Here is a 27,125-nt window from a genome sequence, read left to right on the forward strand (position 1 = left end):
GGCAACAAGTGTACAGGAGCACAAGTACGCCACTTACCGGTGTATTGAAACTCCCATTCCTTCCTTATTCCTTCTTCCTGAATAGGAAAACCACACCCAGATACTACACGGGTATTCATCATTCTGCCACACAGTAGTTTTCCAAAAAAAAAAAAAAAAAATTATGTGAAACAACACAAAACAAAACTGGACGTAACATAGTAACATGTATGTTTACAGTAAATCTGTAGTGGCGTAAGATGGCGGCGGCCGCAAGTTTCCTGCTTCAGTAGCACCAGTGTTACGAGTGACGTCACTGCCTGTCTATTTGCTATATGTCTGTGGGTATTGCAGTTGATCTTGTCTTGATGAAGGTTTAGAAAATTAATATAGATCATACTATCAATTCAGTTCATATAGTATTCCATTCTGTTGGCAGTACTACCGGAACCGTTGAAGCTCCCTCCTTGCCACTCACCCCAGTAAAACGATCATGAAAAGTTTCGCGGATTAGATATTATTTATATATACCCCTTATAACGTGGCCATAAGCATCACACTTTCCCGGCATAGATTTCTCTCTTCTCTTTAACAGACCACCTTGAAACTGTATACTAAAATGTAGAAGGCGGTGAAATAGCTTTGAATCCGAATGTAAGTCACAGCCGTCTCGATCCTCTTATACTGCCTGCTCTATGCCACTAGTTTAACACAGGAAGGCGCGACTACTAACATTTCTCCAAGTCACCGTAAGAGTGCAGCAGTAGACGCACAATCTTCGCTGTTAGGGTGGGTGTAGCACTGTGTTATTTGTGCATGAATGTGTGTGTAAACCTGAGTTATTTCGTACAATAAGTAAACGTGTCTGGTCACTTTCGTTCGTACAAGATATATTTTGTATAGAACTGTGAAATGAATTAATCATGTTATGCTTATAGATATTTCGAAAGTGATTTTAAGGTGTTGGTACTTGTTTCTTTCCGTTTGCGTAAGTTATATTTTTCCTAGAACTGAAACTTCAGATTCTTTCCCCGAAATATTCAACTGTTGGTACCATTTTGCCAATCTCGGCAAGGTGGTTCACAGCCAGAAAAGATACGACTCCATGAAATACCGTCTAGATGCGAATTTGGAGGAAAGCGGCTGTCGGCTTTATCTAGGCAAGGACCTAATAAAGGAAGTAATTGGTTATCCTCAGATTACTCTCGCATCTGTGCCTTTACACCGTATTTCAGAAGGTGATGGAGCCTCCGCGGCTCAGGCGGCAGCGCGCCGGCATCTCACCGCTGGGTTCAGTGGTTCAAATCCCGGTCAATCCATGAGAGATTTGTGCTGGAGGCGGGGCAGGTTTTTCTCCGGATACTCTAGTTTTCCCTGTCATATTTCATTCCAGCACCACTCTCGAATATCATTTCATTTCATCTGTCATCCATTAATCATTACCCCGGAGGAGTGCGGCAGGCTTCAGCAGCCGGCACAATTCCTATCCTCGCTGCTAGATGGGGGCTTTATTCATTCCATTCCTGACCCGGTCGAATGACTGGAAACAGGCTGCAGATTTTTTTTCTGAAGGTGATTAAAGCCGTGGAGGATAGTGGATTCCTTGTGATGAGAATTGTGACGGACAATCACAAAACAAACGTCTTCATGTTTAGACATTTTGGACAACCTCAGATATCCAGTCGATAATATTCCAATCAAACTAGAAACAGGAAATCAAATCCTAATTTGCGGGTACTAGGTTCATGTTGTTGAAGAAAGTGATGGAGTGTGGCATTTGTGTCAGCAACATCGCACTGCCTAGAGCTTCGACACCGCTAAATGGAACTGATTATGCATCAGGACGGAGGAGTTCGATACACAAAACCTTGTTTTGTTGCTCTGGTGAAGCATCTGCAGGAGTTCGCTGAAGCTGCTGTACCCTACTGTCGACGTCCTTCAAACGTACGAGCTTAATACGAGGACTTGCGACGTCTTCCCTTTCAGAATACCGGGTGAGTTGGCCTTGCGGTTAAGAGCACGCAGCTGCGAGCCTTCGTCCGGGAGATAGTGGGCTCGAATCTCACTGTTGGCAGCCCTGAAGATTGTTTTACGTGGTTTCCCATTTTCACACCAGGCGAATTCTGGGGCTGTACCTTAATTAAGTCCACGGCCGCTTCCTTCCCATTCCTAGGCCTTTCCTATCTGTGTCGGTGCGACGTAAAACAACCAGCAAAAAGAAACCTTTCAGAATGTGCTTTTTACAGTGTGAGGTCAAAGAATATCAGCAAACTGTTAGTGATATTATCCTAACCAAGTTCGTAAGGCCTCTATTTTTTTATATTGCGTAGGCAAGAACACAAAAAGTACGGTACCACTCCAAGCCTTCATCCAGGAAAATCTTTAAATTGTGCATGAAGAGGCCAGCTGCGATTTCATACAGGTAATTTTGCCGATATTTAATAATACTGATGTAATTTACTACCTTCAGTCAACATATGACCATACTACATAGTGTTTTGTAGGCTCTTGTCATTAGAATAAGTTTAGAACATTGTGCACCTTCGTCTGCCATCTAGCGGAGAAATTATGTCGCAGCGTAGTCGCAAAAAGGCTCGCATAGAGCAGGCAGTATAGGAGGATCGAGACGGCGGTGATGTAAGTTGAAGTAGCTCTGCCGCATGTCAATAGGTGGGGGACTGCAGCTGAATGTAAATTCTTCCCGTAGAATCATGTGTCCGGTACGATGGTCGCTTCTTTACGTACCGTGAAACATGGTAAGCTTGCAGATGAACATCATCTGCTTCACATCGTAAGCATACCAATACACGAATATCTTAATATTTTATGTGAAGCATAGAAGCTCGATAATGGGTGCTGGTGCTTCTCCGTCAATATTGGTTATGTGGTTTGAGAATTCTTGTTGTTCCTGTTAGTGACTGAGTGATACAACGAAATGCCATCTAAGGTGTTGTTGGTTGGATCTGGCATTACTGGTGCTTTAACAAGTAACTTTCTTAGGCAAAAAATGAAGAACTCCTTATACTTGGAAGTATGGGATAAAGCCAAGGGAGTTGGAGGGAGAATGAGCACAAGTATAAGCCCAACAGACGATTCCTGTAAACTTGATCTTGGCGCACAATTCATCTCTGTCACACCAGAGCAGTTTATGAGACACGAAGAAGTTTATGAATCATTAATTTCCCATGGCCTACTCTTGCCTTCAACCGCGAACGTCGAAGGTATGAAAGTGTTTGCTAGTGGGAAAAAGCATTTCGTAGCTCCAGAAGGAATGGATTCTGTGGTATATCATTTCTTTCAGTGTGATATATTAAGGTTTGAACATCATGTTACTGGCATCTCTACGAACTCCGACAGACTGGCGGTTAAGACGAAGGAAGGTGCAAAAGGATTATTTGATGCAGTAATACTGACAATGCCTGTGCCCCAGATATTGCAGGTGACGAGTGATCTACCGCTGAATCCGGATGTGCGAGATAACCTGCAGCGTGTGAAGTACTGTTCGCGGTATGCGTTAGGCTTGTTTTATGGCCGTTCTAGTACATCCTTTAATGTACCTTGGGACGCAAAGATTCTTGATAATGATGATGTTTTTCAGTTTGTTGCTTTTGATAATAGAAAACGTAATCGCAGGGCTGAACCTGATTCCTGCGTGTTCCATACTTCGGCGCCGTTTGGTTGTAACAATATTGATAACTCTATAATGGATGTGAAGGATAAACTTTTGGGGCATGTTCGGAATATATTCCCTGAGTGGCCCGAACCTCATTGTGTGAAATGCCAGAAATGGCGCTATTCTCAAGTTACACAGCCGTACAGCCACAAATCAGGACATGTTATCCTCGTAAATAAACCACTTGCAGTAGCTGGTGGAGATGGATTCACGGAGTCAAGTTTCAGTGGATGCGTCTCTTCAGCTTTCAAGTTAGCTCAAGTTGTTGCTAATAATTTGGGTTATTGATTGAAACATCAAGTGTAATAGACCTAAGATGGACGTTATGAGAGGACACTCTTAAAATTTTAAGCGATATTGTTTTGTTTTTTCATAAGAAGAACACAAAAGCATGCAATATATAAATAACAAGTATAATTTTCTTATTAATATAATTCCTAGAAAAATATGAAGTTTAAGAACTCTGATGTCTATTCTTCTTTCTTTCTTAATCTTTTTACCCTCCAGGATTGGTTTTTCCCTCGGACTCAGCGAGGGATCCCTCCCACCTCTACCGCCTCAAGGTAGTTAGAGTAACAAGAGGTAGGGATCACGCGCAGGTCTCACCACGCTTGGCCGTCGGTGACATCATCGGAACCCTCAGCGCCTTGTCTTCTTTATGAGGTAATACAGAGCTGTGAGCTATTATGTTTTAGCCACAAGTTAGAGATAAGAGAACGTTATTGACATTTTAACCTCGCCTCAGAAAAAACATTTCACTTCACTATTACATTAGAGTAATAATAGGAGATCAAATACGGTGTGAATTAAGCAGCGTTTCTGAAGTATTTCGGTCTGTATAAAAGGTTGCAACAATGCTAAGACTGTGATCGCAGTGGAATGGCTATTCCATATGTTCATGTTCCCAACACCTATGATAATAACAAGGGGCTCTAACTATTTCAGACTCAAGACATTACAGCTTAATGACTGCAACAAGTATGTCCAATGTTACAAACAATATTAGGAAACGTCAACAACACAAACAGTAAATGTTCTTCCAAGTGCCAGGAACTTAGAAATTCCACGTTAACATTAGATATGCTATATAAATTAATGAGCCTGTATATTAACTTCGTTAGCACTGTTTTCATATACAACATAATAAACTGCCTTTCATAAAAAATTAACGGGGGTATTATACACAAAGAATAATGCTGATATTTAAGATAAACACACTTATCTATAGCATCAGTGGAATTTCTTGGCTTTTCTTTTTTCTTTATCAGTATTGTATTAACTGAAACTCTGTCTCTTGATTGTTTTACTTTTGTTTAAAGCATTAATTCGAATAAAAGAACGGCTTCTCACGAAACAGCTTGCAAATTCATGAATTTCGGGGAATCTCTTCTTCAGGATATCCGTAAGGTTTGTGATTATGTTAGAACCCTCTTTCAGTTCTTTCTCGTGGTAACATTTGAACTCTCTTTCCATCTGCACTACCGTGATGTACCATCTCTCTGTAGGCTGCATCATACTGTTTCCACCCTTTGTTATAGGTTGACCTGTTTTCTCTCCATGATCGCTTTTTATGCCTAGATTTTTCTTCTTTATCCTGAAAGCTATATAGCCAGTAAAGTCTTCAAGCAGCTCATCACGATCCTTGGTAACGCGACTGTCCTCGAGCTATTTCACTAGCTCTTCGAGGGCTTTAACGAACCCTTGTTCATCCTTCGGTGAAGAATAGGATGTTGTGGGCTCAACGCTGGCTTTAGACTAGCACACGATACCCTCGCGTTGAAGCTGTAGTACGAATAAGAATCGCTATGCACGCAGAAGCTAATAACACACGATAGTAACATATCTGTGGTGTATAAGAAACCGAGGGTCCTGCGTGACATCACAGCTCTGCTTTGCTACTGCGCATCTCTCCCATGATCCCTACCTTGTATTCTACGTACCTTGTTACCGCCTCAAAGGCAGTGTCCTGGAGCGTGAATCTTTAGATCGGGGAATACAACTGGGGAGGAGGACGAGTACCTCGCCCAGGCTGGCTCATCTTGTGGGGGGATGGGAAGATAGGAAGGGATAGACAAGGAAGAGGGAAAGAAGCGGCCGTGGCCTTAAGTTAGGTACCATCATGGCAATTGCCTGGAGGAGTATTGGGAAACCACGGAAAACCACTTCGAGGATGGCTGAGGTGGGAATCGAACCCACCTTTACTCAGTTGACCTCCCGAGGCTGAGTGGACTCCGTTCCAACCCTCGTACCACTTTTCAGAATTCGTGCCAAAGCCGGGAATCGAACCCGGGCCTCCGAGGGTGGCAACTAATTACGCTAACCACTACACCACAGAGGCGGACTCTGATGTATATTCATAAATAAATAAATAAATAAATAAATAAATAAATAAATAAATAAATAAATAAATAAATAAATAAATAAATAAATTTATACATGATGCACCCTAATTCATATTACACCGAGCGAGTTGCCCGTGTAGTTAGGGGCGCGCAGCTGTGAGTTTGCATTCGGGAGATAGTGGGTTCGAACCCCACTGTCGGCAGCCCTGAAAATGTTCTCTGTGATTTCCCATTCTCACACCAGGAAAATGCTGGCGCTGTACCTTAATTAACGCCACGGCCGTTTCCTTCCCACTCCTAGCCCTTTCCTATCCCACTATCGCCGTAAGACCTATCTGTGTCGGTGCGACGTAAAGGAACTTGTTTGAGGGCTTTTAGGGGAGACCAATTCGGTAACATTTTTAACAGGAACCCATGTCCGCAAACGTACCGTTTCTCCGCTACAAGCAAAATACCACGCGTTTATACGTCCCGCGTCTGTTGCGTCAGTGGGCAAAGCGGAGTACATACGTTGTTGCTGCAGTACTTCTGCGTCTGTTCAGAGGGCCCCGGGTTCAATTCTTGACCAGGCCGCGTATTTTAACTGCGTGTGGCTAAATCCTTTGGCTTGGGGCTGGGTGTTTGTCTTAATACACTTCTCCTTCTCTACATACAACAACATATCACATTACGAACACCACAGGAACACGCAAAGTGAATGCATCCTTCCACATAGGGCTGGCGTTAGAAAGGGCATCTGGCCATAAAACTGGGCCAAACCCATATCAAGTTACGACCCCAATAAATTGGGAGAACGGCTAGGAAGAAGAAAAATAAGATTATTTCGATTTATGCGTTCATTCGTAGAAAAGTGTGGTAAGTGGTCAACGAGTTAAGGAATGTTGAGGTTTATAAGAGCACTTCTTTTATTTTTCACAAACGAATATTACACATTACAAACAAGAATATTGTCAATTTAACATTTTTACAGCAACCAACTTCCATTCAGTACTTCTTACATCCACTTTTAACCTTAATTACGCTTCGAATTATTGGGGTGTGTTATTTTTAAAATGTTTTCCGACTGGCAAGTCATTCCAAGTCGTTTTCTTGATATACATTATTCGACCTTTCTTTTAAGGGATGTTTAGTTGTTCAGTTAGTTTCACTAATTCTCTCTATCAAAAGCTTCCATTATTATATCTTCCACCGGGACTTTTTTACCGGTTTTGTCTAACATAGCCTATTCTCTCTCTCCCTTTTTAAGGAGGGACAATATTTCCTGTGTGATTTCGATAGTCAAACTTTTATTTAGATAATTAGACTCGTGTCTGTTATTTGAATATGTCTTTCCTAGTACCTTACACGATGATGTCAGTCTTGAAATCAGACTCAATACTGAATCGATGATTGCAAAAAGGACCAGTTACTTTAGTACACTTTTAAGGCATACATACAATTTTTCCGAAACTTTGTATATGCATACTGTTACTCTGGAAATAATACCACAAAAGACACACGTGAAGCCGTCTTATAAACTCTTGTTACTTCACTTAAACATATGTCCGACTCGTTGGCTGAACGATCAGCGTACTGGCCTTCGGTTCAGAAGGTTCCGGGTTCGTGCCAATGGCACGGGGGCTGGGTGTATGTGTTATCTTCATCATCATTTCATCCTCATCACGACGCTCAGGTCGCCTACGGGAGTCAAATAGAAAGACCTGCACCTGGCGAGACGAACCCATCCTGGGATATCCTGGCACTAAAAGCCATACGACATTTCGTTTCATTACTTAAACATATAGTTTATAATTGATGGATCCAGGTCCTTTCTGCAATCAGTGGAAACATAGGATTAAATATACAGAGTGAACAACATAAAGCGGAACCAGTCCCGCAGCCCGGCAGCGCAGCTTGCACACGGAAGGTGCGTGACACTAAGTCAGGCCAAAATACATATGGAACAGTGTCTCCAGCAACCCCGGATACATCCGGTATGAGCTGAAGAAAATTTAATATTGTCATCATCTTTAACCGATATTCTTGTTTTTGAGCGATCTTAACTCTTTTCTTTCTTTTTCCAGTTATGTCACGAGGGTCCAGTGATTGCGTTGTTTTGCTCCCATCATTCTTCTTGGGAGGTGGAACTTGCCACCGGGCGAGTTTGCCGTGCGATTAGGGCGCGCAGCTGTGAGCTTGCATCCGGGAAATAATGAGCTCGAACCCCACTGCCGGCAGCCCTGAAGATGGTTTTCTATGGTTTCCTATTTTCACACCAGGCAAATGCTGGCGCTGTGCCTTAATTAAGGTCACGGCCGCTTCCTTCCCACTCCTAGGCCTTTTCTATCCCATCGTCGCCATAAGACCATCTGTGTCGGTGCGACGTAAACCAAATTCTAATAATAAAAATAACAGCGGAACTTGCCATCTTCATTGTTCAGTCTGAAGAGTTGGGATTCTGGATCTCGATAGCCTGATAGCATCAGAGTTTTCAGACTGTGGATACGGAATGGATGGCACGCATATCTTCGTTAGGCTAATCTGTTTTATTGAAAATGAAAATCTACGGCCTTTTTCTAGTCACTCGACCGGGTCAAGAATGGAATGAATGAAGCCACCATCTAGCGGCAAGGATAGAAATTGTGCCGGCTGCCGAAGCCTGTCGCATTCTTCTGGGGCAAGATTAATGACTGACAGATAAAATGAAATGATACTGGAAAGTGTTGCTGGAATGAAAGATGACAGGGAAAACCGGAGCCCCCGGAGAAAAGCCTGTCCCGCCTCCGCTTTATCCAGCACAAATCTCACATGGAGTGACCGTGATTTGAACCACGGAACCTAGCGGTAAAGGCCGGCGCGCTGCCGCCTGAGCCACGGAGGCTTTGTCGATTTTATTATTAGACGATTTAGAAGAAGATCCTCAATAATACAAAATGTGTATGAGGATGTCAACAGACGATTTTAAAAAGCTTTTGAGCCACGATATTTTCTACCTATAGGCTACACGCTGTCTGTACTAGCGTCTGACCGTATAAGAACCCTGTATTCCTTTTTTACTTATGTCCAGTACGTCGATGTGAGATTGTTGATCCTCTTCTTCACTCTTATTCAATCTAAATCTTACAGCCATGCCTTCTATAATATTTTTCCGATCGTGTTGTTGCGACATTGTTAATCCGTTTACCTTCCGGGGTTGGTTTGTCCCTCGGACTGAGCGAGGGATCCCCCCTTTACGGCCTCGAGGGAGGGCAGTATCCTTGAACGTGAGACATTGGAAGGGATAGACAAGGAAGAGGGAATGAAGCGGCCGTGGCCTTAAAAGTTAGGTAGCATCCCCGCTACCACTTTTCAAATTTCGTGGCATAAGCGGGGGCGTCCGGACATTTGCGGTCACTGAGATAAACTTGTGCCCACTCACAGAAATTGCCCAGTTGTTACAGGACATTTGCGGTCACTACAGCAGGGGTGGGCCTCATTAGCTTAATTTCGGGGTATCCCCGCTAACCTGCCTGAGTTCCTACTCGCTCCTTGCAGATCAACATTTTTTCTCTCCCGGGCATTATTTAGAGAATGATACCTTCTGACACAAACACAATTCTATATCGAAACTTCCTGGTGTAAGTATTTACTGTTGTGTACTGTAATGGATTTGCCAGTTACTAATAAGGAAAATGGTCATATGTACAGAAAGTACAGGGAAAGTCAACATGAAATCGTCATCTGGGTATGTCTGAAGGAGAAGAACAAGTCATGTCATGTTTTTGGTAACATACAATTCTGTAGATGATAAATAAATATATTCTATTATATTTCCTATCCGGCCTCTCTGGTCTACTCGTTCTCTTCCGATCCCCACGGTACGATGTTTCCAAGCCCAGGCAGTCTTACATTTTTACGTCCTTCGTGGCCTTTCCCTTCTTTTTCCCGAAAAGAGAGTCGGACCTATTCGACATTTTTCTGGTTAGTTTTAAGGGAGGATGGTGGCACCGTTCTACTTTCTCACAAAAAACAGTAATAACCACCATCACGAATAGGTTCCGTGGCTACCACGGTATAAACAGTCACGCAGATAAACAAGCTCGTATATTTGATATTTAAACTCCAATACACCACAAAGTGAACATTTATATAGAAACATCAGAGGCTGATTCAAAAAAATGTATTTATCGTGGAATAATTGAAGGTAGGCCAAGGCAAAAGACACTGTTTTTTATTCCGCACCAGTAGTTCATTTTTAGAAAAACAAAAGTTAATCCATCGTTAATTTATTTATTTATTTATTTATTTATTTATTTATTTATTTATTTATTTATTTATTTATTTATTTATTTATTTATGGTAGTCTAACGTCACGCTAACATATTTTTCGGAGAAAATGGGATGGGAAAGAATTAGAAATGCTGGACTCAATGGCTGACACGGTTGAGGCGCTGGCCTTCTGCCCCCAACTTGGCAGGTTCGATCCTGCCAACCCACGCTCCCAAGTTGTGAGCCCGCGGGGCCCCATTTATATGCTTCTTACGACATGCAGAGGATACTGAGGATGTATTCTTCGTCTACGTCCCCGACCCACTGGGCGTCACAACCTCCAAACTCGAGTACACACAATAATTTGGTCGACAGCAAATTATATGTTTTAAAATGCTGATTCCCATCACACTTTATCCAGGCTATGGACTGGCATAATGATTGTATTCAAATCATTTTGGCGTGTGTAAAATCTGCTCTAAGCTTCGTCGATTATTTTCGTCAGCTTTAGGTAAGCGTCGTTATAATTTTGTTCCTTTGTGCATACCTATTTACATTAGGAATACCTGAAGCAGCAAGACGATTCCGCTAGTTTTTCTGTGTAAGAAATTGCCTTTAAGCAGAACCTGGTGTCGCTGGTTTCTTCACGTTTCTTAAGGATTCTTTCAATCTTGTCGTTTTTCTTCACATATTTCGTCGTCTTCCTTTTATCTTCAAGATTGAGCTCCAGTTTCAGGTACATGCAGTCGTCGCTTCTGCTTCCTTCTTTAAACAAACCACCAAATCGTCAAATCGAGGATGTGGATTTCCAACTAAAGAGTTGATCTTGTAATGCCATCCCTATACAGCATTTGTTGTTCGATGTCGCTTTTTGTAACAGCTCCTCATAGTGATTGGTATCTCGCTGTTTTCAAGCCATACGTCTACAAAATAGTCCAAGAAGCCTGAGAATGTATCACCAGCCATCCCTCACTGACGTCATCTGGCTTCAAAAATGCCAGAGTAGCGCACATTCGAATGTGGAGATGTATATCTTCGTTCTCCTTGCAGTCGCTCGTCAGGCCAAGTTCCTGTACTTTTCTCCACATAGATTGCTTCATGTGAGAAAAAAAAAAAAAAAATAGCCACTTAACTCTGCTGACGGAAATACTTCTCGTAGGGCTGATATCGTAGCTGCTTCTAAGTCAAAAGTGATTTTCTTAGGATTCCATTGGGTAACCGCTTCCAAGATAAGGTGAAAGAAACGAATATAAGTTTCTTTCTTTTTGTTAGGCAGGAACGCAAAGACGACTGGATAAACGTTACCTACTTTCATCACTCCGGCCTCCAGGGTCTGCGTGAATAGTGTATATCTGGGCGAACTGTTTGCTGCAACTCTTGAACGTGGCATCCATACAAAATTGCACACAATGCCTAAGACTTTCTCTGCCTTTTTCGGAACTAAAAATTATAATTATTTCTCCCATGCCGTCGTCAGCTAAAAGAAACGGGCTGCCATTATTCATCCTTAATGCCTCTTCATTAAGAATTATCTGAGCACTTGTTTTTGGCTCTACATGAAGTCCGCGAGCATGGTTTTGTTGCCGACGCATTGTTCTTTTTCAAGTTTCTTGAGCTGGCATATCAGTAACAAAGTCATAGACCCTGTTATGCAGATCACCCAACTCCTGCACGTAAATCTGTGATAGTGGAGTCGCTTCGTCTCTTGCTCTCTTCTTTGCCTCCTGCTTTCTCACCGTGAAGGCCGCTTCTTCAAGTGGTCCAGACTGATGAACGACGGTATGAAGTATTTCTCCGCCTCTTGTCCTCTGCCGTCCTTTACAGTTGTTCTTCTCCTTCAGGCACACCCAGGTGACAATACCAGGTTGACTCTTCCTATAATTTCTGTACATATAACCATTGTAAAATGCACAACGATTTCCCTGATTGGTAACTGCCAACTCCAATACAGCACACAATAGTAAATACAGTACTCACACCAGGAAGTTTCGGTATAGAATGGTGTTTTTGGCTGAAGGTATCAATCTCTAAATAAAGCACGCAAGAGAAACATGTTGATCTGCAAGGAGCGAGCCGGTACTCAGGCAGGTTAGCGGGGATACCCTGAGATTAAGCTGCTGCAGTGACCGCAAATGTCCTGTAACAACTGGGGAATTTCTGTGAGTGGGCGCAATTTTATCTCAGTGACCGCAAATGTCTGGCGACCGCAAATGTCCATGACCGCAATTGTCCGGCAACCGAAGCGGGAGTCGAACCTGAGCCTCCGAGGGTGCCAGCTAATCTCGCTAACTAGTACACCACAGAGGCGGACGCAATGTGAAACTACCAGCGGAAATAGTATGTATAATCTGTGTGCTCATTCTGTTCTATTCAACGAGCTAGAAAGAAGTCTATAGAGTGGCAGTTGCACCGCCATATTTGAATGCAATTGGACGCCACGGGTCATATTTTAAGGAAACAAAATAAGTGAGCGTGGTGATGTAGCACGTATACCACCGGGCCCCAAAGTGTGCACCGCCGAACTTCGTCAAGGTTGTCGCATCGATGATAATGAACATGTACATATTCAGTGGTTAGAAATGGTAAAATAACCTCTAGCGAGTTTCTACGGGATAGCGTTAATTCTGCTATCATTAATGTATCATATCTCGAACATACCGGGAGAGTTGGCCGCGCGGTTAGGAGCACGCAGATGTGAGCTTGCATCCGGGAGATAGTGGGTTCGAACCCCACTGTCGGCAGCCCTGAAGATGGTTTTCCATGGTTTCCCATTTTCACACCAGGCAAATGTTGGGGCTGTACCTTAAGTAAGGCCAAGGGCACTTCCTTCCCACTCCTAGCCCTTCCTATCCCATCGTCACCGTAAGACCTATCTGTATCGGTGCGACGTAAAACAACTTGTAAAAAAAAACAAAAAAAAACATACAGGTGAATTTTCTTTACCAGGTTCAGAGTGAACATAATGCAGAGCATGGTCAAAAAATACAGAATTTCTCTGCTTTCCCTCTTAAAATCAAATATTGGATAGGTATGTTTATAGTAGAGGTATTGGTGCACTAGTAGGTACAATAACTAGGTGAACATTACATATATTGATTCATGTTGTGTAAATCGACAGATATAAATATTACTATCTTGTATGAGAGATGCTAACTTGAAATCCAGGGCAAGCTACTTTCAGTTAGGGATCTAGATTCATGAAGATAAATGAAATGGCGTATGGCTTTTAGTGCCGGGAGTGTGCGAGGACAAGTTCGGCTCGCCAGATGCAGGTCTTTTGATTTGACATCCGTAGGCGACCTGCACATCGTGATGAGGATGAGATGATGATGATGATGATGAGGACGACACATACACCCAGCCCCCATGTCAGAGAAATTAACCAATTATGGTTAACATTCCCGACCCCGCGGGGACGATTAAGATGCCAGATACCATACCACCTGGACTACATTTACGAAATAAGAAACATACGCCTCAACCCAGGATCGACCCCTCGACCTCCTGCATGCTAATCCAAAACTCTATCTACTGCACCATCTGTACAGTACGCCTAATATGTGCTGACAGAGGTACTTAACCTACACGTGGTTACAGTGTTGCCAGATTGCCACTCTTCAACGTCCTTTTTCTCCCGGATATACTCGCAGGACGAACTTTTGTGAGAAACATTTTTTTATTGCTGGCATGTGAGGAGTCGCGCTGCGACGCCCGAGTGCGTGAATTTCGGTTCACCATGTATATATAAAATAAGAGTTTTGTCTGTACATTGCTCGGAATTTAAAAAGAATGGTATTTCTGTCTCGGTCGTGTGCACAATAACAAGGAAATGCACTTTTTAATTTTCCGTCCTTTCAATCTGTCTGTCTGTCTGTCTGTCTGTCTGTCTGTCTGTATGTATGTATGTATGTATGTATGTATGTATGTATGTATGTATGTATGCCTACCACGTTCAGGAAAATGGAGTCCCACAGGGATCAGTTCTTAGTGTCACTCTGTTCTAGTGGTGGGAACGGAGCGGTGCGGAGCGGAGCAGTTACTGTGACGTCATCACCCGGTTGTACCGAGTGAATGTAATGTGACGGCACGTTTAAATACGTTATTGGTATGGCAACCTACATTCAATGCCCTTTTCTCACAACATAACTGTTTTGCTGAATACAGCAATGTTGTTTTCTGCTGCAGAAGCTGACCTGCTCATTTCATCCTTGTGATGCCACTTGATATGATCCCACAAATTTGATACGGCACCAAGCGTCGCGTAAATGCGGCCGCAAAATTTGCATTTTGTCCGCCTCTGTGGTGTAGTGGTTAGTGTGATTAGCTGCCACCCCCGGAGGCCCGGGTTCGATTCCCGGCTCTGCTACGAAATTTGAAAAGTGGTACGAGGGATGGAACAGGGTCCACTCAACCTCGGGAGGTCAACTGAGTAGAGGTGGGTTCGATTCCTACCTCAACCATCCTGGAAGTGGTTTTCCGTGGTTTCCCCCACTTCTCCTCCAGGCAAATGCTGGGATGGTACCTAACTTAAGGCCACGGCCGCTTCCTTCCCACTTTTTATCTATCCCTTCCAATCTTCCCATCCCCCCACAAGGCCTCTGTTCAGCATAGCAGGTGAGGCCGCCTGGGCGAGGTACTGGTCATCCTCCCCAGTTGTATCCCCCGACCCAGAGTCTGAAGCTCCAGGACACTGCCCTTGAGGCAGTAGAGGTGGGATCCCTTGCTGAGTCCGAGGGAAAAACCGACCCTGGAGGGTAATCAGATTAAGAAGAAGAAGAAGAAGAAGAAGAAGAAGAAGAAGAAAATTTGCATTTTGCTGATTTTTATCATCAGTAATTTCAAAGAACTGCCATGCATCAGACGGTTTTTGTGGCATTTGTGGTACAAATTTCCGTAAAAATATATTAAATTCCTTAAATACCGTATTCTAAAACATGAATACCATATAAAAATGGGATTAAAGATCAAACTAATACCGCAATGATTATCTAATATACTTTGCATTATCTACAAAACACAACAAGTGGAGGAAATATAGACGCAAATTAAGAAGCACAGACTGAATACAGGTACAATACACTTACAACACCGAGTTGCAATTCAGCTTGCGAGGTGGAAGGACATAGTGCTGAACGTGTGAAAAGTGTAGGAGTGTGCTAACATGGGAGTTTCAATTGATCAGTACAGGTGTGCGATAGGCAGATGGCAGGGCAGATGGAAAGTGAAATCATCTCAAATGGTGAAAAACAGTTGCAACATCACGCAAATAGTATTTTCATTCATAGTGGTGACGGTGCTACTAGTGATCGGTGGAGTGGAGGTAAATCCTGGCCCTGGACTGTCATGGGAAGATATTGAGGAGCTCAAGGAGGTCATGCAAGAATGCCAAGCGGGGAAGACCAAGAAAATGTTAACGGAACAAAAAAATGAAATCAGGGATTTAAAGACTTCATACAAGCAGAACTCAAGGATATCAAAGAGAGCGTACTACAGAACAAAAATGATATAGATGAAATGAGAACGAAAGTACTGGAGCTAGAAGATAGGTTAAGGAACCTCGAAGAAAAGGAAAAGACATGAGCGGAGGAAGATAGGAAGAGAAACATAATAATCTACGGGCTGGCAGAAACAGAAAGAGAGAACTTTAATGATATGTTAGACAGAATACTTTCCCTAATCAGGTAGAGTGCAACGAGAGTGATATCGATAGTGCCTTTAGATTAGGAAGGAATATGGGAAGAAGACCAGTGAAAATATGTATGGTGTCTAGTTTGAAGGGTCAAAAAATTTTGGAAAGTGTGAAGAACTTGAAGGGTACAAAAATATGGATTAAAAAAAGAATTGGACCAAGGAGAAATGGAACATATGCGAACATTACGTTTTCATCAAGGGAAGGCACGGCATTCGGGACTAAAAGCATTTATCCGTGGAAACAGGCTTATAACAGCGGGTGATTCTTGGAGCAGGATATGGACTGTTAGTCAGTTCCGTGAACTGGGACATTGCCCTGATGTGTCAGCTATGTGGAAGGCCAGCGGTCTGGTGAGTGACGACAGTAGGGAGCAGGTGTGTGTGGCTATCAACAAAGCAGGGACAGTGAACTGGATGACGCGGCGCTCGAAACCAGGCAACACCAACCCAGGAAATTATCGCAAGAAGAAGATGTGGTAACTAGGAGATAGGACAACCCAGGGAGAAAAGTTGAAAAGAAACGTAAGCCAGCGTTAAATTTGAAAGACATTTCGGCTAAAAAGGGGTTGACAAGGTCTGAGGAAGCTAGGGCGTTGGAAGAGGAAATAGCTCCCCAAGTGGATCCATTATACAGTTAGAAAAAACACGAATGACGAGAAGTAAGGCCTTGGCGACATCAGATATACCCATGAACAAATAACTAGACTGGGTCATGGGATTAATAAATATTGAGGGTGTATTGAGCAAACTGGGAAATGATGAATTTATAGATCTAATCCGAGATAGTGAGATTATTGGAATAGTAGAGACTTGGTTGTTGCCTGGCAACAATGTACAAATACCGGGTTTTAAGGTCTGGAGTAGAACGAAACATAAAAGGAGTCTGAAAGGGCGTTACCTGGAAGGGATATCAGTGATCAGATCAAAAATTAGATGGATGGCTTTTCCGGCGTTTGCTAATTCGCTCCATGGGAACTTAGAATTTCCAGGGATATCAGTGATCGTAAAAGACGAAATATGCAAGCAGGTAGAGCTATGGGAATCGGGATGTGAGGAAATGATTTGGGTAAAAATGAAGAAAGGAAATCAGAGTGGGAGAGAGATTTTCATTGGTTTTGGTTACAACCATCCATCGGGGTCCCCATTTGAGAAGAAACACTTCTTTGAATAGCTTATTGATGTTGTAAACCAGATTAAATTAGGAAATGAAGAAACAGGAATAATTATAATGGGTGATTTCAATGCAAGGGTTGGCCTAAATAATCCATTATATGATAAAGAAATTGATGAAATATTAATAGAAAGAAGGAGAAGCAAAGATAAAGTGTGTGACAAAAATGGAGAGAAATTACTGGAAATGTGTGCGATAGAGGAATTGTACATCTTGAATGGGGGCTGGTCGGGGAACGAATCGGGTAACATAACATACATAGTTGAGTCGGGAGGGAGTGTCATAGACTTGGTGTTGGCATCTAGGGAGGCTTTAACTTGTATTAAGGACATCCAGGTAAAAAATTGGACAGCGTCTCATCCAGTGGCGGCCGGTCAATACGTGCTACCGGGCTCCAGCACGTAACTTGGAACTGTAAGGAATTAATTACTTATCAGTACAATTATCCTGGTGCCTTTTCTTTGTTTTGAGTACGGTATGAATTCGTGTTTTGTGAAAATCAGGACGAGCTCTGTTCTCCCGGGGAACTCCTCTCGTGCTCATGTGAAATGAGCTCTCGCCTGTAGCCTGGAGGAAGAAATACGCAGGCGCAGCCAAGTTTGCAACACTCCCCGTAGCCGGTGGAGTATACCATCAACCGGGATCAACTTTCACTGATCCCGTCTATAGTTACTTGTCCTCCCGCAAGGGGGTAGAAGTGCTCGATGCCTCCTGCTACCCTGATGTTGAACATGATAAGCGATTCTGCCACTAGAGAGCAGCATCATCTGAGCTCAAATGTACAGTGTAACTGGGAGCAATCTATCGCAAACATAACGTTGTTATTAAGGTAACCAACCAATATCCATCTTCCTTTTGTGTCAAAAATAAGGAATTCGTACATGAGTCAAAGAATCTTGGACTGACCCTAAATGTTATCCCGCATTAGAAGATAAATTATGCTTGTAATAGAGGAGGTCTCAATGATTCAGTTGGTTGGCAGCACTTTCAGTTGCTTTCTGCGGTGTTTGATCTCGCGGTTATATTGTTGGTTTGGTGCGTGTTTTTCTATCACTGTGTTAGTGTTAAAGTTCATACGGAGATTTATCCAATTATTTATCCACTACAGTGTATATCAAGTGAAATTAAACTAGTGTTCTTAGTGAGGATCTATATTTCCAAGATCCTGTTTGCACTGAAGATTGAAAACAGCGTATTTAGCGTTTTTTGTAGCACGTAGGATGATTTTTTCACGAGCCGCCACTGGTCTCATCATTTCCCAGTTGCTATTCGATTACTGAGAGACGAAGGTACACATAAAGGTAAACAATACTTCAACTATATACAGAGAAAATTAGTAAGATACAGGTGGAGTGAGGAACAGCGAGATGAATTTAGGGACTACTGTAGGGGTAAAAACTTTGAAATTTTGAAGGTAGGTATTGAGTATATGATAGAGGATAATAATATAGATGAAGCAATAAGAATGTTTGAAAGATCAATAGAAGTAGCTGGTAAAAAAATTGGTTGTGAGTAAGAGAAGGCAATATAAACAAAATGTATGGTATACTGAGGAGTGTAAAGAAAAGTGATGAAGGCATTGAAAATGTACCGAAATGAGGGATCTCAGGATTTACGAGCAGATTTTTGTAAAAAGAGGAAGGAATACAAAGATTTAATGAATGAAAACAAAAGGAACTGGCAGACCAAAGAGGCAACATTATTACATAAGTACTTTATAGAAAATGAAACTAAGAAAGTATGGAAAAGAATTAGCACAATATGTAAAGATTATAAAAACTGTAATCAAGTAAACATATGCAATGAGGAGTGGTTAATGTATTTTAAGGGGTTATTAGGGGGTAAAGACACATGGGAAAGGAAGAAAAATGAGGCTGGTATACTGAGACATGTGGAGTTTACCCTGCCTGTACCAGACGATATAATAACCACAGATGAGGTACTAGATACATTGAAGAAATGGAAGAGAGGAGAATCAGGTGCTGCCAATGGAATTATGTATGAATTTTGGAAAGAGATAGGAAATAACAGCCAGATGCTAGAAATAATAACTAAAATATTTAACAAAATCTTTGATGGCAGAAAAATTCCCACATGTTGACAGGAAGGAGTAATTTGCCCGATATATAAAAGAAAGGGGGAAAGATTGAACACGAACAACTATAGGGGTATTACCTTATTTGATACACTCGGTAAGATTTACACCGGTAATTTAGCAAAAATAATTATGAAATGGGCAGAAGATTACTCTATACTCTCAGTGTACCAATCAGGATTCAGGAAAGGAATGAGAGCTACAGACAATATATTTAGAATTAAAACAATAATAGATAAATACATAAGGAGGAATGGAGGTAGATTATATATTGCAGCAATAGACCTGCAAAAAGCTTTTGATTCGGTTAGCAGATGGGCTGTCGTTGCAAAGTTGGCTGAAATCGGGATGTCAAATAAAATGATTAAAGCCATAGAAGAATTATATGCAGAAGTGATATGCTCGATTAAAGTTAAGGAAGATCTAATGGTAGGCAGGATACACTCGAATATTGGACTTAAGCAGGGATGTAAACTATCACCAATTCTGTTTTTGATTTTTATTAATGATGTAATGGAATGTTGGGGGAAGGAGGATAGGACAAGCCCTTGCTTAAACAACAAAGAAATTCCTGGCCTAGTCTTCGCAGATGACATCCTTCTGCTCTCACTAACGACAGTCAGTATGCAAAATAGTCTTAAGAACACGGCGAATACTGCAGTACATGGAATTTGAAAATAAATATCAAGGAAACAAAAGTAATGGTCTGTAAAAGAGGAAACAAATTAAAGAGAAACAATAGGCACTGGTGGTTAGAAGGTGTTGAATTGGAAGTTGTAAATGAATTAGAATATCTAGGAATCATAATTACATCAAACGGGATGTGGAAGGAACAAATAAGACCTGCCAAACTGAAAGGACTGGCCGCCCTATCAAGTATAAGGTCTTTAGAAAGGAAGATGCCAAATATGGAATACAAGCTACACAAAAATGTTTTTAATGCTCTTGTGGTATCAAGATCACTGTATGGTGCAGAAATATGAGGTATTGAAGTAGATAAAAAGAACTAGATGTAATAAGTAATAAATTCTGTAAAATAATAATGGGTCTACCAGAATGCACAGCAAATAGTGGAGCTAGAAGTCTATGTGAAGACATCAGCATCTAAGCATATATAAGTAGAAAAGTAGTAAATATTGATTAAGATTAAGAAGGAGAGAGGGGAGGGAAATATTGAACCTAGCATACCAACACCAGATGAAACACTTAGATGATAATTATTGGTTATCGAAAGTGAAAAGTATGCTAGACAGAATAGGAATGCGAGAATACTGGGATAAAGAGATGAACAGTAAAGAGAAGAGATTCATAAAAAAAATTGACGATTAGAGCAAGGGACATAGAGAAACAGATGATTAGGGCAGAATGTGAAACCAAAAGAACACTAGCAGAATTTTGTGGAATTATTCAAAATATGTCAATAAGAAAAGAAAGAATCCCAAACAGAGAACTAAGAGGTGTGGTGTGGTGGCTAATGGGGATATATAAAAATAAGGGAATGAGAACCAAAATGAAAATCATTATTCTATGGAGAAATAATGGAAGAGGCTCATTTACTGAGAACATGTAAGGGAACAAATGCACTGAGAACTAAATATTTTGGTGATGAATATATATTAAAAGTAGAGAGAAGGAATTTTATACAATAGCTAAATTGTTAAACAAAGAATGGATCACCCCAGGAAGAATAGTTAAGTTTTTTTTTTTTTTTTTTTTTTTTTTTTTTTTTTTTTTTTTTTTGTATTTTAAGAAGCATGTGGCAGAAAGAAATGGAAAGAGGTTAGCACTAAGTAGAACTACTGTTATTATTAGTATGTAGGGGAACTGATGTACTGAGAAACAAATATTTTGAGGGCACTTAGTTGTATATATGAGGGCATGTGATGTTTTCTCACCATTCATGTATAGTAAATGGGCAAGGGAGAGGAAGTTATGCTCGTAAGAGGGTGCGGTAGGACAGGCCTACCCCAAAGAATGATGGAGATATATGTGGGATGAGGAATGAGAGAGACGGGGAACAGGATGAGAGCGGTTTCAGCCCCAAGTGGCCAACCGTAAATGGAATGGTGAGAGAGCTGCACTGTCATCTGGTAGAGATAGCGGGGGTCCTCTTCTGGGCACCACGGGTAGGGCCGGTAGTGCCATCACAGGGAGGGTGGCCTTTCTCTCACCAGGGGTGATGGTGCGGCTGGATGGTAGTAGTAGGTACGGTAGCTAGCTTATATTATTATTAATATTATTATTTTTTATTTTTTATTTATTTTGTTTCTTAATTTAATGGAGACGGCACCACTAGTAGGTTTAATTAATATTAAATGTAGTAATATAGAAATTGTTGTATTAAATAAACTAAGGAAGGGGAAGATATATGTTGTCCTAGACTATATAATATTGTTAACGTCTAGGACAAAATAAATTATATTTAATATAGTAATAGTCAAATAATTGTGATAGGGAAATGTAAGTCATGTATCAAATTTAATGAATTGCAATAAACGAATGCTTTCTTCCCAGTTTCAGGCGATTCGGAACTGGGAGACGGGAGTATTCTATTCTTCTTATTCTTCTTCTAATATAGTTACAACGAGAGGCCACGATGTTCGGATCACGGAGTATCTTCAGACTTTGTACACATTTAGTAGTCCATTAGGACAAGATAATATGCAAGTAGTAAGGTGTTCTACTAAGGCATTCTCAACAAAATTGCAGAGAAGGATTCGCGTTGAATACCTTATGTACCGGTGCATTGCGATCATGAGCACGAAACGGCGGGTGGTCGAGTGGTTAGCGTTCAAGCCATGTAATCGCTGGTTCTCTGGATCGAGTCCCGCTTGTCGCTTCGTTTTTCAACACTGGTCATATTCTTTCATATATATTACAGTTCAGTGGTAATATAATGAAAAAAAAAGGTGTATTTGCATGAACTTTTATTTGGCTCTTTACTAATGTTTATCATTACAAAAAATATCTTTCTTGCTTCTTTCTTAATCTGTTTACACTCCAGGGTCGGTTTTTCCCTCGGACTCAGCGATCTATGCTCATATATCTGTGGAACGATCATCATCATCATGACAAAATTTTTCTTTCCCCACCCTTACTGGGGGAGTTGGCTGTGCGGTTAGGAGCGCGCAGCTTTGAGCTCGCATCCAGGAAATAGTGGATTCGAACCCCACTGTCGGCAGCCCTGAAGATAGTTTTCCGTGCTTTCCCATTTTCACACCAGGCAAATGCTCTGGGTTTGTACCTTGATTAAGGCCTCAGCCGCTTCCTTCCCATTCCTAGGCTTTTCCTGTCCCATCGTCGCCATAAGACCTATCTGTGTCGATGCGACGTAAAGCAACTAGCATTCCCCACCCTTAAGGGGTGGAGCGGGCCATCTAGAGGGTTGCACCCTCTCTCTGGCCAGAAGATGCGGGTAAGTTGAAGATCGAGTGAAGTATTGAGGAAAGGCGTAAAAGGATGTAAAGTACGACGGAGATGGGATGGGGTTTTTGGGCCTCTTGTGAAAGGCTTTATTACATCCATTGGCTTACAGTAAGTTGTAAGTATGTAGAAGGAAGGAATTTTGTTGCTTGGTTGGTATTTTCTTTGAACCAAAAAGAAAGAAAAAAAAAAGGAAGAGAATTCACAGTATACAAAAGAAAGGAATGTTGGTTTTTTGGTCAATCTTTTCTTCGAACCAAAATGAATTTACAGTGTATAAAAGAAATTCATTTTGTTGCTTGGTCGTATTACTTAGAGAGGAACGAATATCTGTGGGGTCTAGCATTTATTAGTTTCATTGATATTACCACAGAGGTTACGAATGTTGCGGTCATTTTTAGTGCTACTATTGGGGAAAATAACCACTTGGATATAAAATCAAGTTCTGTTATGAAATTTCCAGAGAAAAGGAAACCCTTGAATTTTCAATCCCTTGTCCTTGTACGTATTTATGTTGTAAATTAATGAGGAATCTACTGTATGTTACGTCTTGTTACAGGCATTGCCCAGCATATGCCTTCATCTGCGACTATGGTGCCTGCGTGGATTCTGATGCCCGCTGTAATGGTAAAATTGACTGTGCAGATGCTTCGGACGAGAACAACTGTGATAATAATACTTGCGCGTAAGTCAACAAAGTGTTTTTGTTTTGTATATAAGTATGTCTTATGGCTGGGTGTCATCTGAATATTTGTGTCACGAAATTAGTGATACATAATGTGTGATGCAATGATACCCAGCACCCGTGCAGGCTGTGATGTGAAGTATTGATAGATGGCCATGGCTAAGAGACAAATAAAAGGGCCTTTAACAAAGGGACCCTAAGTCAGTTTCACCCCTTTCGATGATCTGAATCCTACACTTCTCGGCTCAAAATTCCATACAGATGTGTCTCCATAACAGTTCGTTAGATGCGAGTAAATTAATTGTTTTCAATTTGAGTTTCATTTATTGAGAAGCATATTTATGAAATTATGATCATTTCATTTTCCCGAAGGGAAATATGACATCTTTTCTCCCATACAGTTACAAAACTCTGAAAGGAGCAGTCTGGTCTAAAAATCACTTGTCAGTATTATTTTATAGAAGAAAAAAGTACAAGAATGCCTCTCTTGTTCTGAACACGATGCAGTTACAAGAAGTGAAAATACAGAGCTTGATAAACTACGCGTGATGTCACTTGCTCTGCTGTCAGCTGTATACGAGCAGGGACCATTTAATATATTGTATATTTGAGTGTTAAAACACATACTGGTAAGACACAAATAGTGCCTAAAATTGTACTAATATACCGGTATGCGTAATGTTTGTATCACTTACCTTTCTAAATAAACAGCAGCTTAGGTCAGCAAAACATCCTCAACAGCCCTTTATCAGGTTCGAGGAACGTGTTTCTTATTTGAATCACTACACATGATGTATAGCAACACAATTTTATGACCAATTGCAGTCCATGAATTAATCCAACTTACAGCCTGTCCATATGCTATGAATCTGCACATTTTAGGAATTGGTGATAAACCAGATTAAGTCATACTTCTTGTAGAAATTACTCACTTTCACGGCTTTGTTGTGTCATGTTGTATTGAGTACCACTGTATCAAGAATTAGGCTATCAAGTGGACAAACAGTTGCACACTTCTTTACCTTAAGATTACCAGACATCACTGTTTTCCGGGGACAGTTCCCAGGCTCTGCTTTTTGTCCCCAAAGAAAATCTGTTCCTGGAATGTCTCTGGATTAAATCAGTTGTCTCCAGAAATCCCTGGATTGTCAGTGTTTATTATTAGTCTGGTTTTACATGAACAACATGATTCCATAACTTTTTAACTCGTCATTTTTATCATCATAGTAGAATTTATGGCACCCCTTCTGTATGCTCTATCCCCGTGGGTGTGGACAGTAGAAAAGAGGCCCCAGGAACTCTTAACTTGGGAGCGAGGGTTGGAGACCACAAGGCCCTCAGTTGAATCTTGACAATGCATTCACTTGTGCCAGGCTCCTCACTTTCATCTATCCTATCCGACCTCCCTTAATCAACTCTTGTTCTTTTCTGATCACGACGGTATTAGGTTTGTGGAGCCTTACATTTTCATGTCCTTTGTGGCCCTTTTCTTTCTTTTGGCTGGTACCTTCTGTATTTGAAGTGTTGTACCCTTTCCAATTTTCCCCTCTGATTAGTGTTAATAGAGAATGGGTACCCAGTTTTACTTCCTCTTAAAACAATAATCACCACTACCAATCTGTGTGCTCTCTGGTTGCGATCTCTCTGGTCTACTCCTTCCAGTCATGTACAATGTGCTTTTCGGATACAAGTGAATGCCAGTTCTGCGGCGTGTGTAGTTTGCTTTTGCTACAGTCTGTATTATCTGGGAGCATACGATGCATTTATATGGTAATGAATGTTACGAGAACAGTTGATAGAGTTTGAAAATGCATAAAAGAACAGCAGTGTTCTCTAAGCATTATGTTGTTAAAGGAGTTTCCTTTTCTTTGTCAAGATGTAAATGAATCTGTTGCCATTTGTTCTTCATGCCAAACAGGCAGACAACCTTTAGTATTAGGAACAGCAGTAGAACATGTGGGAACAGAAAAGCATGAATGTTCTTTGAGTTGTGAAAGTGGTAACATGAAGTGAGTAAAAAGAAGTAGTGTGTTATGTAAATAGAATGAATTTTTTTAGTATTTAAGTAGAATGAGTATTTTATCTTTAAAATGAGTATGCATTAATGTAACTGAATGGCAAAGTAACATGCAGCACAATACAAAAGTAGATTTTACTTCTGTTCGTATGTGTCTCCGTAAATTGTGAAAATAGTTGGGCAACCTAACTTCACCTAGGTTATATTTTGGAACTCCTGATAACTCACTTTCAGTATCAATTGGCATCAAAATTAGCTCGGTCAAACTTGGTATGTTCATTGCCTGACATCATCATGGTGTATTCATTTGGGAGGAAAAAATAATCCACATTTCTAACCCTTCAAGCAAGCAACTCTATGTTTAAAATATCCTAGGGATATGAGCTATGAATTTTAGGTACCTAAATAAAACATAACAAAGTATGATAATATATTCTTTATTTATTCCTAAAAATTACAATCCTTTTCCTAATCATCATTATCTAGTCGATTAGATTAGCAGTTTGCCTTTTTCTACCACTGCGAGCGCTAATATGAGTCAGTGCATTGTTTCACTTAAGCACCACTACTTGCGCTATTGTGTGTCAATGCAGAGTTTCACTTAAGCCCTTATAACTACATTCATTGTGGACATTTTTTCAAAAAATCAAAACACACCTGAGGGTAATGAACGGAGGAACACATTACAGAAATAATTATGTAAATAAATTAATTTATCAAGATTTGAATCAATGAGTAAAGAAACAAGCGATTTTAGGCTGTTTTTCTGGAACTGCATTTAAGCCGGAAGGATTTTCAAAATTTCTTTTAATTTGATAGAGCTATCCAAGACTCACATTTTGAAACCTTTCTGGGCCCTTTAGCCCTTCAACTCTCGGCATAATGTAGGAAATTGCTTAATTTTACATTTTTCGTAGTATGCTAAGAAATGTTTTCAACATTAAAAAGTCATTCGGGCTAGGATTCGAACACGTTCGTATTGATAATATAGTTCATTATGGCATTAGTCTTTAAAGGGGAAGAGGTTTTCCTTTCTTCTAAATATAAAAATGTTGATATAATACAATGTGTATTCCATTAACTTGTAATATGTACTGAGTATCGAATTTTAAACTATAACAAGCAGGGGAAACTCCTTAAGATCAGAACCTTAGTTGATTATACTTCCTGGTTAAAATTTTAAAGATGTCGGTGGGAGTCTGAAATGAAAGGAAATAAAAAGTATTAGAAATGAGTAAAGAACCTCATGAATAAGTGACAGTGCTGCATGAAAAACAAATAAATGTTTACCTCCCAGCCAGCCCCAGTAAATTCCTCCTTCCCTTATGTCATCAGCTGACTGACTGCGTGTATTGTTAGGTTGATCTGTGAGTGAAGGACGAAGCAGAGGAGGAGAGATGGAAGGCGGAGTGAGTTGTAAAGTTGAAGACATGTAAGTCACTGGTAGGACCCTAATTACAGTGTGGTTCTAGTGGATGGGAGCCTCAACAGGGTTACATGATTCAAGAACTGGGAAAGATCCAAAGGAAAGCAGATATTAGTAGACAAAAAAGCTTGAGTAGAATTCTTAAAAGTAGGAAAGTTTATAATATAAAGATAAAGTTGGAATTCAAGAGCACAAATTGGGGAAAATACTCATTTATAGAAAGAGGAATTAGAGAATGGAATAATTTACCAAAGGAGATGTTTGATACCGGTACATTTCTAACCTCTTTGGCATCATTTAAGAAATGGCTAGGTAAACGACCCATAGAGAATCCGTCACGTGGCCCACAGTCCTGAATGCATATCAGCTCTGATTGATGACTGATTGTATTGTTGT

At 40.9% G+C, this 27,125-nt stretch overlaps 1 protein-coding gene across 1 annotated transcript in view; it reads left to right on the plus strand.

Annotated features, from left to right (window-relative positions):
- The window catches only part of LOC136857291 (very low-density lipoprotein receptor), a 130,393-nt gene that overhangs the window by 77,666 nt on the left and 25,602 nt on the right, over positions 1-27,125 (plus strand). The window contains exon 4 of the mRNA XM_067135828.2: positions 23,161-23,286. Coding sequence (XP_066991929.2) covers positions 23,161-23,286 — 126 coding nt within the window. The remainder of the gene's footprint in view (positions 1-23,160; positions 23,287-27,125) is intronic.

The sequence above is a fragment of the Anabrus simplex genome, chromosome 1 (assembly GCF_040414725.1).
Source record: "Anabrus simplex isolate iqAnaSimp1 chromosome 1, ASM4041472v1, whole genome shotgun sequence".
Lineage (NCBI taxonomy): Eukaryota > Metazoa > Arthropoda > Insecta > Orthoptera > Tettigoniidae > Anabrus > Anabrus simplex.